At 36.5% G+C, this 15,546-nt stretch overlaps 2 protein-coding genes across 2 annotated transcripts in view; one reads left to right on the top strand and one right to left on the bottom strand.

Annotated features, from left to right (window-relative positions):
• Positions 1-7,593: 7,593 nt before the first annotated feature.
• Positions 7,594-10,553, top strand: LOC136253213 (cathepsin B-like). The gene is made up of 8 exons (XM_066045840.1): positions 7,594-7,987; positions 8,295-8,410; positions 8,464-8,493; positions 8,546-8,724; positions 9,309-9,461; positions 9,527-9,614; positions 9,664-9,704; positions 9,761-10,553. Exons 1-8 carry the CDS (start codon positions 7,601-7,603, stop codon positions 9,838-9,840), a joined length of 1,074 nt encoding a protein of 357 aa, XP_065901912.1. The 5' UTR covers positions 7,594-7,600; the 3' UTR covers positions 9,841-10,553.
• Positions 10,554-11,492: 939 nt separating this feature from the next.
• Positions 11,493-15,546, bottom strand: part of LOC136254691 (uncharacterized) — a 38,497-nt gene continuing 34,443 nt past the window's right edge. The window contains exons 21-24 of the mRNA XM_066047416.1: positions 15,447-15,539; positions 15,283-15,396; positions 15,114-15,199; positions 11,493-11,783 (exon numbers count right to left, since the gene is read on the bottom strand). Of these exons, the coding sequence (XP_065903488.1) occupies positions 11,570-11,783; positions 15,114-15,199; positions 15,283-15,396; positions 15,447-15,539 (507 nt within the window). The 3' untranslated portion in view covers positions 11,493-11,569. The remainder of the gene's footprint in view (positions 11,784-15,113; positions 15,200-15,282; positions 15,397-15,446; positions 15,540-15,546) is intronic.

Raw genomic sequence — 15,546 nt, 5'->3', positions numbered from 1 at the left:
AACAAACTGCTCACCTTCAAACTATACTTGCATAGATGCAGGGGGATGCCTTGAAGCCCAGGGTGATTGTAATGGTGAATTCTGAGTAGTGCTAGACGGCGATTTACCTTTAAAAGGGCCATATTTCCATCGTAATCCAACATAAATCGTCCTCCAATCAAAAAACACATGGAAAATCGAAATCAGCATATACGGTTTGCCCAGAACCACTTTCTTCGTCCTCATCAGCAGCAGATTCACGCGGAAACACTCGGAAACTTCGGCTATCACAGGTGCCACATTCTTCCAATTAGAATTACGTACGCAATTATTTGTATGGGCTCCCTATGGGGATTTTTATTTTTCAAACTTTGATTTGCTGTATTTCAATAAATACCGCATGGATTTTAATCCAGTAAAGTGCATTACAAAGTACGAAGCATTGGCTACCATTTACTGGAACGGCAGCTTATGAAACATTTATTGAAGGTGTATAATTTAAGTAGCAAAAATATGTGTGAAAAATTGGTAGGTTGGAAATCGCTAATGTAATACTTGTACCGGTAGTTGTATTATAGGTCTACATCTTCATCCTTCGTCTGGCTTGCTAGCGGCTGGAATTATTTTCATTATACCGGCACCTTCATCTGGCTTGCTGGCGGCTGGAATTATTTTCCACTCGGTTTAACTACTAGTCTACTGTGAGTCTGTAATAGCTAAACAAGAAGCCGATGCAGTGCTGCATATACAACAATGTGTAACTATCTCCTGTATGTTGTGCATGGCTGTATGCATAATATTATAGACTGTGATCACTGCCGATGCCACACCGCTGATATACAGGCAGTGGCCTCTAGTTACAACAGAGTCTGTTGTGCCATATTGGCTTGATTGGGATCAATTGCTAATTGTGCCTTCACCATATCCCTTATTCTGCATAGCCTCACTTCACTGCTGAGTCATCTTCAGAGACACGTCACACCTACAATACATAGTTACTTTCAATATAGCTAACTTAACTTGGTTTTTTGTGTAGGTTGTGTTTTAGTATTGTGGTTTTCTGATGCCAGTTAAACTCCCTTGCCTGTGTACGTATGCATATGTATCATTTCCACAGGTACACGCACACTGCTCTGAGTGTTTCCTATGGCACTGTTTATACTTGCCCAATGGGTAGGTTGCAACGTTAGTGTATGTATTTGGTTGTATGTGGCACGGTCCTAGTAATAATAATAATAATAAGTCCCAGTTGCTATCCAACTGTTGGAGTAGGCTGACTTATTTCTTGAGTATGTTCGTGTGTTTCTGGTTTAAAGTGGTTACCAGCTGACAAGTCCCACCACTTAAAATAATAGGGACGAAAAGTCTTCTAGTAAGACTTCCTGGTTAACATTACAGTATATTCAATTAATCACTTGACCAACTGATGAATAATCAATACTGTCCTCAACCAGGGTTACTGTCCTATACTGAGGGATACCGTCTGTTTGTTTTGGATCTACTTGACATGGTCATTATTAGTGAGTTCAACTTACAGTATAAATATGTCACTTTATTTACAACCTGAAGCTTCACGGTTGGCATCATGAGAATGTGACGTTCCAACCTTTCAAACACTACAATGGATATTATTTCACATCTGATCCAAACAAGCCAGCATATAGCAACTCTGTAACATTTGTGTAAAGCATGCATGGTAGGCTGTGCAATAATAGTAAAACTTGTATCTCAATAAGTGACAACCATTTTATCTCGATAATCGATATTATCTCGATAATAATGTAATATTATAAGCACAGTTTTATATATTTGTTGACTTAGTCCTTGTCAAGTCAGAAATATACCTGCTCCTTATTAATTCGATACCTTTCCAAAGGTTTTTCATCTGACTGTGGTTGATATACGTACACTAGATTACGGAGATTTACTATTATCTCGATAATGAAAATCATTATCTAATTTACGATAGGTGATTTAGGTATCTAGATTATCTTTTTATCAAAATTATCTCCCAGCCCTAATGCATGCACATGAAGTTTTATTTGTATCATAAAAGAAAAATATTATTTTATTTTGCAACCATTTAAACTATTACACGTAACAACTATAACTGTTGATTTACATACAATTGATACAGCAACGGTGTCTTCGCCATGATGACTGTTATCTTTCTTGGGAGCTTTGTTTCTGGCACCAATCGTTTTTATTGGGCTAGAGAAAAACATAGCACTCTTAACACAATAAAGTATTTCTACTACATCACTAAGTAACTGAGACAACTTACTAACTCACTTTATTGTGTGCAGTCATTTCTTGTAGCCTGAGGGTAATTGGATTGGTCTCATTAATGTCATCAACCACAAAAACTCCAAGACAAGATTCGGCAATCTGTTAACAGTGAAACAAGAGTAAAACCTGTTTGTACATGTGTGTGTGTGTGTGTGTGTGTGTGTGTGTGTGTGTGTGTGTGTGTGTGTGTGTGTGTGTGTGTGTGTGTGTGTCAGTAGGTAAAATTTGGAAGATGATCTCTATGACCTATTGACACTTTATGCAACAAAGTCACCAGCCAACTTGAATGTGACCAACCAAATACCACCTGTTTAATAAGGTCAATGTTATCTGGAAACCATAAAGGTGCTAACTTTCCATATTTCCTTAACAAAGAAACAAGTCAATATTTGACAGGCAACAACATGCTACAACATTAGATAGACAACAACTCATATTATGGCAAATACCAAAGCCAACATTCGTAGTATGCTACATTAGGCAGGTCACTTTGTTCACAAATGACACATTATAATTGGTAGCCATTGCATGGTGGGAGCATTCCTACACATTGCAATACACAAAATGCGCATGACTTCATATATAATCGTGATCAGTGGATGTGGCTCACAAATAAAGCTGGGACGAGGCTATGGTGCGTGTTAATACACTGACGAGTATAGTGGGTTTACCTGGTGAAAGGTTTATCGTGGTTACAGCATCAATTTCGAACTTCACTGGTGTGCGGGGGAATACTGTAACTTCTATGAGACTAAACCGAAAGGTAAGACACCGACACATGTTCACACTATTCATAAGCAACTAGACGCACGTGAGCAATATACAAAACCCACAATACATACATACATACAATTATACAATTACAATAGTTATGAGTTAATCGCTGTCCATGACATACACTTCTACATCATCCAACAAAATAATACATTTTACATGTAATGTGGTCCAAGTTAAACTCAATTAGTGTATAAGTACGGATGACCTGACCTGGTTTCAACCCTGGTATGGACCCACATAAACATAGCAGTCATCCCAAACTTGAACACACACACACACACACACACATACACACACACAACAACAACAACAACAACACACTATTTATTAACTAGACAGATGCTAAACAGCACCATGGAGGTAGGTTTTCCATGCTGGATATGTAAACTTTGTGGAATGGTCAGACATTCATACTGACAGCTGAAATGAGGAAGTCTGTACACATAAAAGGTGATACCAGGATATGTAGTTCTTAGATCGCCATAGTTGAATATGTGTAGTGTGCATAGTACAATACAAAGAAACGATCAAGTGTACTCAATTAGGTTATAATAGCGTAAGGTGTACGCTTAATTGAACATGTGTAGAGAGTGGACACGCATTGTCACATCCCACATACTTCTGATTGGGCCGTGGATACTCAACTCATTTCTACCTAAGTCGTCCTCAACATAGAGGCACATGCATGTATGCAGAATTGTCTAATGACTATTACAATTCCCCACCACTGCCTGACCTGGGAAGGTTGAGTGTGACACTGCATTACTTAGGACATTATTTTAATTTACTCTTCCTTAGGGGACAGAATTGCTGCTAAACTACATTGGAGTTAAACAACTCAGAAAATGATTGCCTCAGCCCTACACATACATGAGGCTATGCTTAGTGTACACATATACTGTGCCAGTGACATAAACCAATTATGTACCTTCCATACTGAAGCTATCAAGCCAGCTCAGCGCTATCTGGTAAACAGAATCTTGTGATCTAGATACCCGTCCTGGCCATGGTTAAAATATAATCACCAAAAGGTCATTCATTATGTTTTGTTACGCGGAGAAACACGGTTGAGCACGAGGTACTCAACTCACGTGAGTAGGGGCGCGCTCATCTTAAAGTCTACACATAACAAGACTCTTAAGTTACAACTGCCCGAATCATTTTAGTTACATGTTTCTGACTCACAGACTTTAAACCTTCTTTAGTAGTGGGATAGCATTAACAGAATAAATCTTAGGTGGTTTCACTGTGACCTGTTTCATTAATTCAACAGTTCTAGCTATATAGTGTACATATCAACACTTAGGTTTTGCATCTTCTGGACTTAGGCCTCTAGACTTGTTGTCCACCGGCATGTATGCTGACCTCCTTGGCTAAGTTATGACCTGGTGAAGAAACTGTTCCCAGCATTAAATCTACTGATCACCACCTTAATACAGTTGTTGTCTGCAAGTCACTAGTCTGAAACATCCACAGAAACTGGAACAATTTGCGAAAAGGGGTCTTCCACACACATCCAGTTTTCCAACTTTGACAATTCATAAGGAAAGAGCTATTGACTTAAAATTTGATTAGAAGTTAGCAACACCATGGCTGAATATACAGTGAAATTTGCAGGTTAATATATTACTTGAACACTAAGTTATGGTTTAATACATTTATGGAATTGGATGTGTGTGGAAGACCTCTTTCACAATAACGAATGGAAAGAAAATCAATACCTTCAATGGAACTGACTGTCCAACCTTTGGACTCTGAGAGAAATGAGCATCATATCTGCAGCAACTAGAAAACAAAATTCGAATAGATACTTACTAGCTGCTTGCAGAACAGCCTTGGCCATATTCTGGATTTCAAAAGATTTGCTGACTTCATTCAACTGTAATTATAAAAATAATAAACTGTCTGTTACCACCAAGTCTCAGGTTCTTGACCGTGCAGCTAGTACATGCGAAGCCTTGATCGGTCTCACATCTGGATATCATAAGGAGATCTGTATGGGAATTGCTAGGTAAAATAATGAACAAAACAGCTAGCAAGCTAGCTTACTAGATACATCGCATCACAATGACATCGGAAAAGCATTCACAGCAATTTCAAGCCAAGAAAATTTCTTTGTGAGCATGATGTACATCTTTATTGGATATAGTTATAGCATGTTTCCTAATCTGACCACAATGCTGTGCATCACTATCAAACATCGTATGGTCAGGTGTGTAACAATTTCGACAGACTGCAGGGCCAACCAATAATTGTTGTTATGGAGATGGAATATGTCTACAGTGTAGCTAGTAACAATTTTTCATCACTAATAGTTTAAAAGGTCACCATTAAACTGCTGCCACAAGTTTTATTCCTGCTCTCTTTTCTTGGGCTTTGATTCCACAAGTCAGTACAGTATCAATACCTCATCACATTCTTTAGAATACAGAGACTTCATCATATTCAAGTTATTCAACACCTATCAATGGTTTAAAATTAGCAGTGGTTTTGTACATAATTATGGTCAACTTGTGGTACTAACAAGAACATGCAATACAAGTTACAGGTAGCTAGCTACCACTGCACTCTTCACCACACTGTGGTTATAAAGTGATATGATTATATATAATCTCTTTCTTCACAATTTTTTTCTTTTCAATTTCTGTCATTTCTTATTAGCTTTTCTCATGCTTTCTCACTCACCACGATGATGCCGCTACAATTTCAGAAGAAGTTTCCAAAATCCCCTCATAGTATTCTTGAGGATGAGGTGTATATCTATATTATTTTCATATGAATGTGACTCACAAATGTGATCCGGTCTGGTGAAACCAGTCTTATATATATTATAGCCTTTCCAACTGGCACGACTTGAATACTCATAACTTGTCCTGTGAAAATGTAGCATCTTGAAACATTCTCAGCATACAACTGTTGCACAACAAAATGAAGTGGCAAAGCTTCAATGTAGATGGATGTGTATATTTTTGTATTTGTGTAAATGTGATAGCTCTAAATGTACTTTATATAGCATGCTCTCATCCTGTGGTGTATGTGATGTGTAGGAGGTGATAGTTCAGATTTCCTCATTAAATAACAACTGTGAACTATCATCTCCTACAGTACATATACCCCACTAAAGTATACTTTATGCTCATCACATTAGAGTTCATCATAAATGCACAAATATACATTTTGTAGTATATAGTGAGACATGGGGAATGGATATCTTGAAAGGGTATAATGGTTTACAAATGTTTTGTAGTACTTTTCACACTCTAATCAACATTCTCAGCATTCATAGGAGGAAGTATCTATAGCAATATAAATTCATGATCACAATGATCTATGAAACATTATACTGTACGTGCAGGTAAGTGACTGTAAAGATGTATATTTGACATGCTGCAATTTCTGCTATTAATTTTACTTATGGTCAGTGTGAATTTGACAATTTCTTTGATTACATCAACAGTTTATTTATTTATTATCTAATTCATCCAAATAGGAAGGGGTGGCACCAAAAGGCTAGGCCTGCACGAGGGTGCTTCCTCAGTCTTAACACCTGTGACCACATGGAAAGCTGGACAAAACTTCCCTGGAAAAAGGAAAGAATATTTGATGTACTGTATATACCTTTGTGGTGCTCTGGGGCCAGATCCTAATGATCTTCTTGATCCAAGTTTTGATAGTGACCCTCCACTTTGACCCACCATATTTTTAGATGTATATGTATGCATGGCTATTTTATTATTTTAGGACCTTTTACATTGAATCATACAGTACTGCACGTACAGTGTATATTTTGCAGTACTTTTCTCATTGACCTTTTCAGTATTCATGCAAGGAAGTATCTATTAACAGCATCAATTCATGATATGTGAAATATTATACTGTACTTGCAGGTATTAAGTGACTGTGAAAATGGATGATTTCTTCATTTCTATGATATGAGGAGTCATTATAACTAACTGCATCAGTGACAACAGATACCTAAAACTTTAAATAAATGTAGTGACCAGATTTGCAAAAGGGGTCTTCCACACAGCCAATTCTATGAACTTGGAAGACCATACCTTAGTGTTCCATATGTAGGTGAAATACACAGTGGTGTTGTAATGGCCTTTAACAACAACAAAAAATACATAAAATATGATTCTGCTTTGAAGAAAATGATCATAAGATTAATAATTATACCTTCATTAAGATGGTTTACTGGCTGTCACTTTAACTTGAAAGTAGTCACAGTCTTCATACAGTGGTACAGAAAAGATGTATTGTCCACAAGACCGTGTTGGGATGTAGGAATACATTCAAAACAAATACATGCATGTTTAACAATAATAACATTTGCATAATACATATATATTTGTTTGCAGTATACATTTATTATTGCTGTGATGTGCTGATGTCCTGACAAGTGTCTTTGGTGAATCCTTATGATCTCCTTGGAAACTAATACATACTGTATGGACCATAAAAAGCTTGTAGATAAGCAACCAAATGCAACCACAACTATGCCACAGTTATGTATCACAGTCTTCCATCATTGCCTATAAAAGCAATAAACCTTATGCACTCTGCACAGTCGCAAATGCAAGCAGTTGAAGGGAGTACAATCAATATGCTGCAAGTGCTGCTGTTACTTCTTGCCCTTGCTGCTTATGGCCAGTGTGAATTTGACACACTATCTCAGGAGTTCTTTGATTACATCGAAAGCCTCAATACCACCTGGAAAGCTGGACAAAACTTCCCTGGAAAGTCAATAGAAGATGTGAAGAACTTGTGTGGGACTCTGGAGCCAATTCCTAATGATCCTCTTGATCCAGGCTTTGATAGTGACCCTCCACTCTTGGATATCAATGCGCTTCCATCCAGTTTTGATTGCCGCAGTAAATGGCCTCAATGTACAAGTATTATTAATATGATTGGTGATCAGGATGATTGTGGAAGTTGTTGGGTAAGTACAAAGAGACTTATTCAATGTTCTGGTATTATGTCATCTAACCTATACAATATGTGACTGGATTTGCAAAAAATAGTCCCCACACACATCCAATTTGTTAACTTTGATGATTCATAATGATCAATTGGAAAGACTATTGACTTAAAATTTGGTCAGTAGAGAGCACCAACATATCGTAATAGATGAAGAAAATTCAAGGGCTTTCTGTATTTCCAAGTACATAGAATTGGATGTATGTGGAAGACCTTTTTCTCACATAATTATGTATTAACTCCATGCTAATTTCATTTATCATTGTTAGGCATTTGGAAGCTCATCTGCTATTAATGATCGTCACTGTATTTATAAAGGACAACAACTCCAATTGTCAGCTCAATTTCTGACTACTTGTTGTGCTCCTGCTTATGGCTATAATGGGTAACTATAAATCTTACTTTAATATTTAGAAGTAATTATGTTTTCTTTTATAGCTGTGGAGGAGCCCAACTTTCAACAGCATAGTAAGCAATTATAAGGTAATATGAACCATAGTGCATAATGATCATTTACTAGTGATTGTTGGCGAAGATATGGTTTGCCTACTGGAGGTCAATATGGCAGCAACTATGGTTGTCAGCCATACACCATAAAGGATTGCTCACATGCAAAATCAAACGACACTCTGTCAGTGCCCGACTGTCATGATAAACAAACTTCCTACACACCACCATGTTCTACTTCCTGCCGATCAGGTGAATTTCATCTTTAGTAGAAATATATGTTCCTACACACACTTAAAAGCTTGTCACAAGGTTTTGGTGATATTTCTTAGTTGAATACCACTTAGCACAAAACAGTGAGAACTGATGCATTAATAATCTATCTAGACATATTGTACTGCTCATTGGTTTGTTGCCAATTGTTGGTACGCATGTTATTAGCCCTGAAAGTACTAAAGTATAATATGACCTTAACATCAGCCCCAATGCTGGCCAATACACAGCACACAGACAAATTCTAATAGAAGTTAGGTAGGCCAAATTCAATGATAATTATTGTAAAAATAGATGCTGTTTTCAAAGAGATTGAAAACCTACATGGCAATTAAGAAGCCTAAATATAATTAATGATTACCTAACTAAAATTTTGGCCATTAACATCCATATACAATCATGGTTTCCTTTTATTTTACTCAGCCCTACTATAATTTTCACATTATTTTGTATATAGTTTTTGTCAATGCATTATACCAAAGCAAATTTTTTTTTTATTATTATGTGATCCTAATAAAATCAACCTGGTTTTTTGTAATGTGATGGATCTACTTACATTGTAGGATATCCGTATCCAATGTCAAAAGACAAGCATTATGGATACTCATATTATAGAGTACCTCCAAACTGGGCTGGCATTGCATCAGAAATTTATTTACGTGGCTCTGTGACACTGACATATAAAGTGTATGAAGATTTCGTGTCATACAAGAGTGGTAAGATTGAGCTGAATAGTGAATTGACTATTTATAGGCATGATCCCTGTACATCACTTGCCCAGGTGTCTACAAGTATACGTATGGAAAATTCGTTGGGTATCATGCAGTTAAAGTATTTGGATGGGGTTATGAAGGAAATGTTCCATACTGGTAAGATGTGTACCATTATAATCATTATCAAGCAGTTTGTTGTTCTCAGGCTTGTTTCCAATTCTTGGGGAGCTTCTTGTGGTGATCATGGTGAGTGATTAAATTTCAAGTATTAATTGATGCCCTGTACTCATTTATTTCCATAGGTTTTTTCAAGATACTCAGGGGTTACAACAATTGTGGAAAGAGTCAAATGGAATGGCTGGAATACCCTCATACTAGCTGACCAAGAAACATTTTGATATTATGGACTGCTGTTAGGCATGAGGCTATTATGCTCCAAAAATTGAGCATTATGCTTTTGAGCAGTGCTCAAAAAATCACCTATTGTGCTTTTGAGAATTGCCCATTATTCCCAAAATTATGCCACCATAATTGGCTAATAATGCCAGTTTATTGCTGTATCAGACCATTTTCATTGATGTTTAGGCTTCAAATAGTCTTTAGCTGGTTACTGTATTAGAGAATTTCATTTCAATATGACTGCTTTATTAGAGTAAATAATATTCAATGACTGTTCTATTAGAGTTTCTGACTGCTCTATTAGAGTATCTCGATCTTTTTTAACGGAATTGTGCAATCTGCAGATTTTCCTACTGTTAAAGCTTTATAATCACCTCAAAATGCTAGCATAATTCCTGATTTCCACACATACCTATTATGCCCGAAATTATGCCAGCATAATCGCCGCATCCCTAACTGCTGTAGTTTTAGTTGGAACAGTGCTATTGTATTAGGCCAGTGTATTTTCCTGTCAAGCTGTAGCTATATTAGCTATGTAGTTGTAAAATTCATTTTGGTTTCTATATATCAACAAATTAAAGTTCAAACAAAATTCAAATATTTTTACATACATATCAGTTGTAAGTCTTGCAATAGACATCATGTTGATAGTAATAAGGCCACAAATTAATTATATGTTTCTGGTTCCCTTCCTGGTCATGTTTAGGCTGAATGAATTGCATAATCACTGTATAATAGTAATATATTCACTGTGAAAAAGGTGGGATATAATATGGTATTTCCAGTGGCTTATTGAATACAAATAAGCCTTAATATAAATCCTGTATTATACTCATCTTATACTTTAGTATAATGCATACTATACTATTGCATGTATGGTTTCAGTTTAATTACCACAATACTTGAAGTAGCTTATATCTGATATAATTCCCACACTATACCATCACATATATGGTTTCAGTATGTTTAACACATTAACTAAAGCCTTATGTGAGATTGTTAGTATAATACAGGTTATACCAAGCTTTTTTGTATTCAATAAGCCACTGGAAATACCATCTTATATCCCTCTTTTTTCACTGTGATTATTTTGTTAGATCTGTTGAAAGCTAGGTTTTCATGTCTTGTATGTTCTCTTTTCTTACAGTGTATAAAGATACAATAACTTTGTTTTTCCAATTCCATGTACTGCTTTGTCAAATGTAGTGTACTACGCACATCAAAAAGTTGGGGGAAAAAACTTGATCAATTTTGGGGAATTGGTAGGACCAGTAACATACAATTAACTTTGCACAGCAGCCTAAGGTTAAATAATGTAGGACCATAATGCATTAGTATTGCTACTTGCTTTTATCTCCAGTGTCTAGGAGGTGAGTATACAGTGTACTATATTGGGATAAACTACCTATAATGCTTAGGTGTAAAATGGGCTATTTTTGGGATTTATGTCATTTAATACCACAGAATGGCAGATAATTTGTGGTGAGCACCCAATTACATTTCTATAGGTAGAATTCAAACAGTACCATTACTCATCCCTCAAGGTCAAATTGCATCTGTGACATTGAAAATGTAAAGTCTAATTAATTGTAGTGTGTACATCCTATATCTCATAATGCAAGTAACCATCACCTTATCAGGTTCTTCAATTATTATGTAATCCATGATCAGGCATAGACACTAACATTAACATCTTCTTTACATGCACACACTTATTTATAAACTGTTTGCAAGTCATGATACAAAGAATTAATGTATTGCGGTGATGACGATGATGAAGGTGAAGATGGTGCTCTACCAAGTGACGAGGCAGCATCTCCATACAGTTTTACATCATCTTCACTGATTTTTAATAGATCTTCGTCAGGTTTTTTGAGGTATTTGGTGATCAAAATAAATGCTGGTCTGCTCTTTGGATCAGGATGCCTATATACACAGTAGGAAAAAGCATGTGCGTGACTAAAAAAACATTATACCAATTATGTAACTGTGCATGCATGTTTGGTGTTTCACATGTTGCTGCGAATTACTGTATAATACAAATATTTGACAGTGTAAAATTTTGATGAATCAGACAAAGAAGCATTTCAATGAGTAAAATTGGGTGAAATATTTCAATACTGTATTGGAGAATACATTAAACGTAAGATTTTGTGAGGACAAATTGCAAAGCAAATCATCAAATTTGTCAAAATTGTCCTTCCCCCATTAATCTTTTGTACTGTATGGTACAGTTTTGTATTCTCATACCTAACTTAGCACCTTAGGACTTAATTGAGCTATGCATATATGCATGTACAAATTGCCTAGGCTCCCATTGAAAATGTTCTTCTGGTACTCTGTACAGATTCTTAAACGTACCAATTTTTGCCCTTAATTCTCAGCACAAAAATTACTCACAACTTCATGCACAAAGTCACTGTACATATTACGTACTTCATTCAATCTCAAAACTTCTAATGCACGATTTGGATTGATTTCCAAAATCCAGTCACAAATATATTCGATGACGTAATTAATTTTGATGAATCGGATGAACAAGCATTTTGTTGAGTAAAATTTGATGAAATGCTACAATACTGTTTCGGAGAATATATTAACGTAAGACTTCGAGAGAAAATTTTGCAAAGCAAATTATCAAATTCGTTAAAATTTACCCCAAAAAACTTTTGTGCTATATGGTAGTAGTATACCTAACTTAGCTAAGTTAGCACCTTAAGGACTGAATAGACCAGTTCATTTAATGTGAAAGTATTTTAATTGCTGTGGTATTTGCTATTGTGCAATACTGGATGCTGTGGTTACCTATGAAAATGTACAGAAACCATTGGGAAATGGACAACCACGGGAACTAACTCCTTTTTTACACAGAAAGTAAAGAAGATATCCATGTTTTGAAGACAGCATGGAAAACTACATTAATTTCTACACCTGATAGTGGTTGTCTGCTGCTTCTAGGTGTAGCGATTGGCAAGCTATGAGCTGCTGAAGTTGAAAGCGCCTGGCGAAAAAGTTGTCTAGTGACGAAGCATGCAAGCAGGTGCTTGTTTCTATGTTTATATGGAATAACAACACTAAAACAAGCGTTAGGATCACCTGGATAGTGTTTGCCGACTCACTAAACATGGTGTTTGCTTGTTGGCCTGTTAGGTCGATAGTAGCCTTTATCTTTGACGTGAACCATGGAAAACTCTACTAAAAAGCTTTGCCAATCAGTTCTGAATGGTTTTCAAGTACAAACTCACTATTACCAGCCATGGAAAGCGTTGTTCAGCAAACTTTGCGGCTCTGTATCTCGCTCATCCTTTACCCTATTCACAGCAGACAACCACGAAGCTAAAGAGAAATTAATGTAGTTTTGTTCTATGTACAGAGAATTGGAACATACTGTATACTTTGTAAGTAACGGAGATTTAACCGTCGATTATCATAGTTTTCCCAATGGTTTCAATACATTTTTATGGGCATCCACAGCATCCAGTTGTTACGTCATACGCAATTATCACTAATTGCATTTTTAAGGTCCTTAAATGAACTGGTCTATTGAACTATGCGTATGTGTGCATACAAATTGTTCAGGCTCCCAGTTTCCAATAGGATATTTTCTTCTAGTGCCCTGTACAACACAATGTACCAAAGTGTTTCAATTTTTACCCTTAATTCTCAGCACAAAAGTTACTCACAACTTCATGCACATAGTCCAGGCTTGTAACCAGGGGGGGTTCGAGTGGTTCGGACAAACCCCCTCTGGATGACCAAATTTTTAAAAGAGATGCTTTAAGCTGGCATGTAAGACATGGGCGCCCGAAACATAGGGAGGAGCTATGTAGGGCACTGAAGGCTGCTCTGAGGTGTTAACTAAAGTGGAGCTAAGCCCCACCTCTATACAGCTAATATCTGGGTGGAGATGAAAATTTTCCGACAAAGATTGATATACTCTAATAGAACAGTCATTAAAATACTCTAATACAACAGTCACTCAAATGCTCTAATAAAACAATCACTCAATACTCTAATCATGCATGGTTAAAGCTTTCAAACAAGACCAAAGAAATCAAGTTGAACCTCTTCAACTCTTATTTATTTATAATGCTTATCTGAGCATTGTGCTATGCCTATTGTTCAGATATGTAGTCTGCTAAAATCATGAGATTACTATACATACTATTAGTAAAGTGTAGACAATCCAAATATTAATTTTTGACTCCTTGTACTGCACGGTGTAGCTAGCTGAACAGGTCTGTGTTTTATATAGCTGCTAGGCAATGAATAGTAAGGCAAACATATATTGATTAGTACACTTGAGAAATGCTTTGTCTAATGCTCTTGATGTTTAGTTAAATGTCTAGTTATTGGGCTAGTGCTGGCCATCTAACTATATATCAAGGAAGTTCACAATAAAACTTTCTGCATGAGTATATTTTGCAAACTCTTAGCTCTTTCACTGATGCGCAGGGGTGTATATGGGAAGGCTTCCCGGGGTTCTGAAACTCCCCTCTGAAAATTCAAGCTTAAAAAGCTGTAATCCTAAATAGCTCATGACACTTAAGTGTGATACAAAGAAATAGTAGCTATTTATTGAGTCGAGCAAAACACTGATAAGTATAGATAATAAATGGATAACTGTGTTGATTGTTTCAATGTATAGAAATGTGTCTATAGCTACTAAAATTAACCTTTGCAGTTGCTGCACATACTGAAGTTGCAAATTATGTGTCAACTTTCAAGGGATTAGTCAAAATTATACACTTACAACTGCTCTTTAGTGTCATTAGTGAGTACTATCAATTTTAGGCCCGTTAGGAGAAGTCAAATATTAAGGTGTTGTCAGCGGCTGGGGGCACAGCCCCCAGACCCCTGCTGCCATTATCACCTACTGTGTCAAAGTTGAACCCCCCTTTCAGAAATCCTGGTTGTGAGCCCGTAGTCACTGTACATATGTGACTCAATTTGACAAAAACATGCAAAAGACTTCCACACACATCCACTTTTACGACTTTTAGTTTCAAATTTTGTCCTGGTATTTTACAATGCTATGGATGAATTGTGTGAACAATTTACGTTAATAGCTTACTGAGTAGTCAAGTTACAGTTGGTTAAAATTAGAAAACTATATGTGCACGTGTGGAAGCCTTGTTTGTCAAATTCGGTCACTTGTCACGTACTTCATTCAATCATTGTATATACTGTATAATTAATAGTAAGTGAATACATTTACTCATGCCATCATCCATATATATGCACAAACAAACCTACCAACATCGAATCATCAATTTGTACATTAACTTGGGACATCCTGATGGTGGCGGAAGTCTGTAACCATTGTTGATCACTGTGAGAACCTAAATGGAGACATGAGATAATCAGTGAAGGCAGCTTACAAGTACATGTAATGTAATAAGGAGTGACTTATGTATAAACACACCTCTTTAATAGGAGTTTCCTCAAAAGGTTTACATCCCAAACTCCACATCTCATAAAGTACACAACCAAAACTCCAAACATCACTACAAGTGGAGTACTTCTTGTACTGGAGGGCCTGTAGATTAATGTCAAGGAAGCAATGTGATTACCATGTCATAAACTCACTTCTGGAGCTGTCCATTTAACAGGGATCTTTCCTCCAGATGTGATGTAGTACTTTTGGTCATCCAAATCTCTGGACATTCCAAAATCAGCAATCTGTATA

The sequence above is a fragment of the Dysidea avara genome, chromosome 4 (assembly GCF_963678975.1).
Source record: "Dysidea avara chromosome 4, odDysAvar1.4, whole genome shotgun sequence".
NCBI lineage: Eukaryota > Metazoa > Porifera > Demospongiae > Dictyoceratida > Dysideidae > Dysidea > Dysidea avara.
The sequence above is the reverse complement of the archived record's forward strand: the minus strand, read 5'-3'. Positions and strand labels throughout refer to the sequence as shown.

Coding starts and splice junctions, on each gene's coding strand:
- LOC136253213 (XM_066045840.1), top strand. CDS start 7,601: ATGCACTCTGCACAGTCGCAAATGCAAGCAGTTGAAGGGAGTACAATC. Junction 8,411..8,463: donor CCTGCTTATGGCTATAATGG/GTAACTATAAAT, acceptor TTTCTTTTATAG/CTGTGGAGGAGCCCAACTTT. Junction 9,705..9,760: donor AGCTTCTTGTGGTGATCATG/GTGAGTGATTAA, acceptor TTATTTCCATAG/GTTTTTTCAAGATACTCAGG.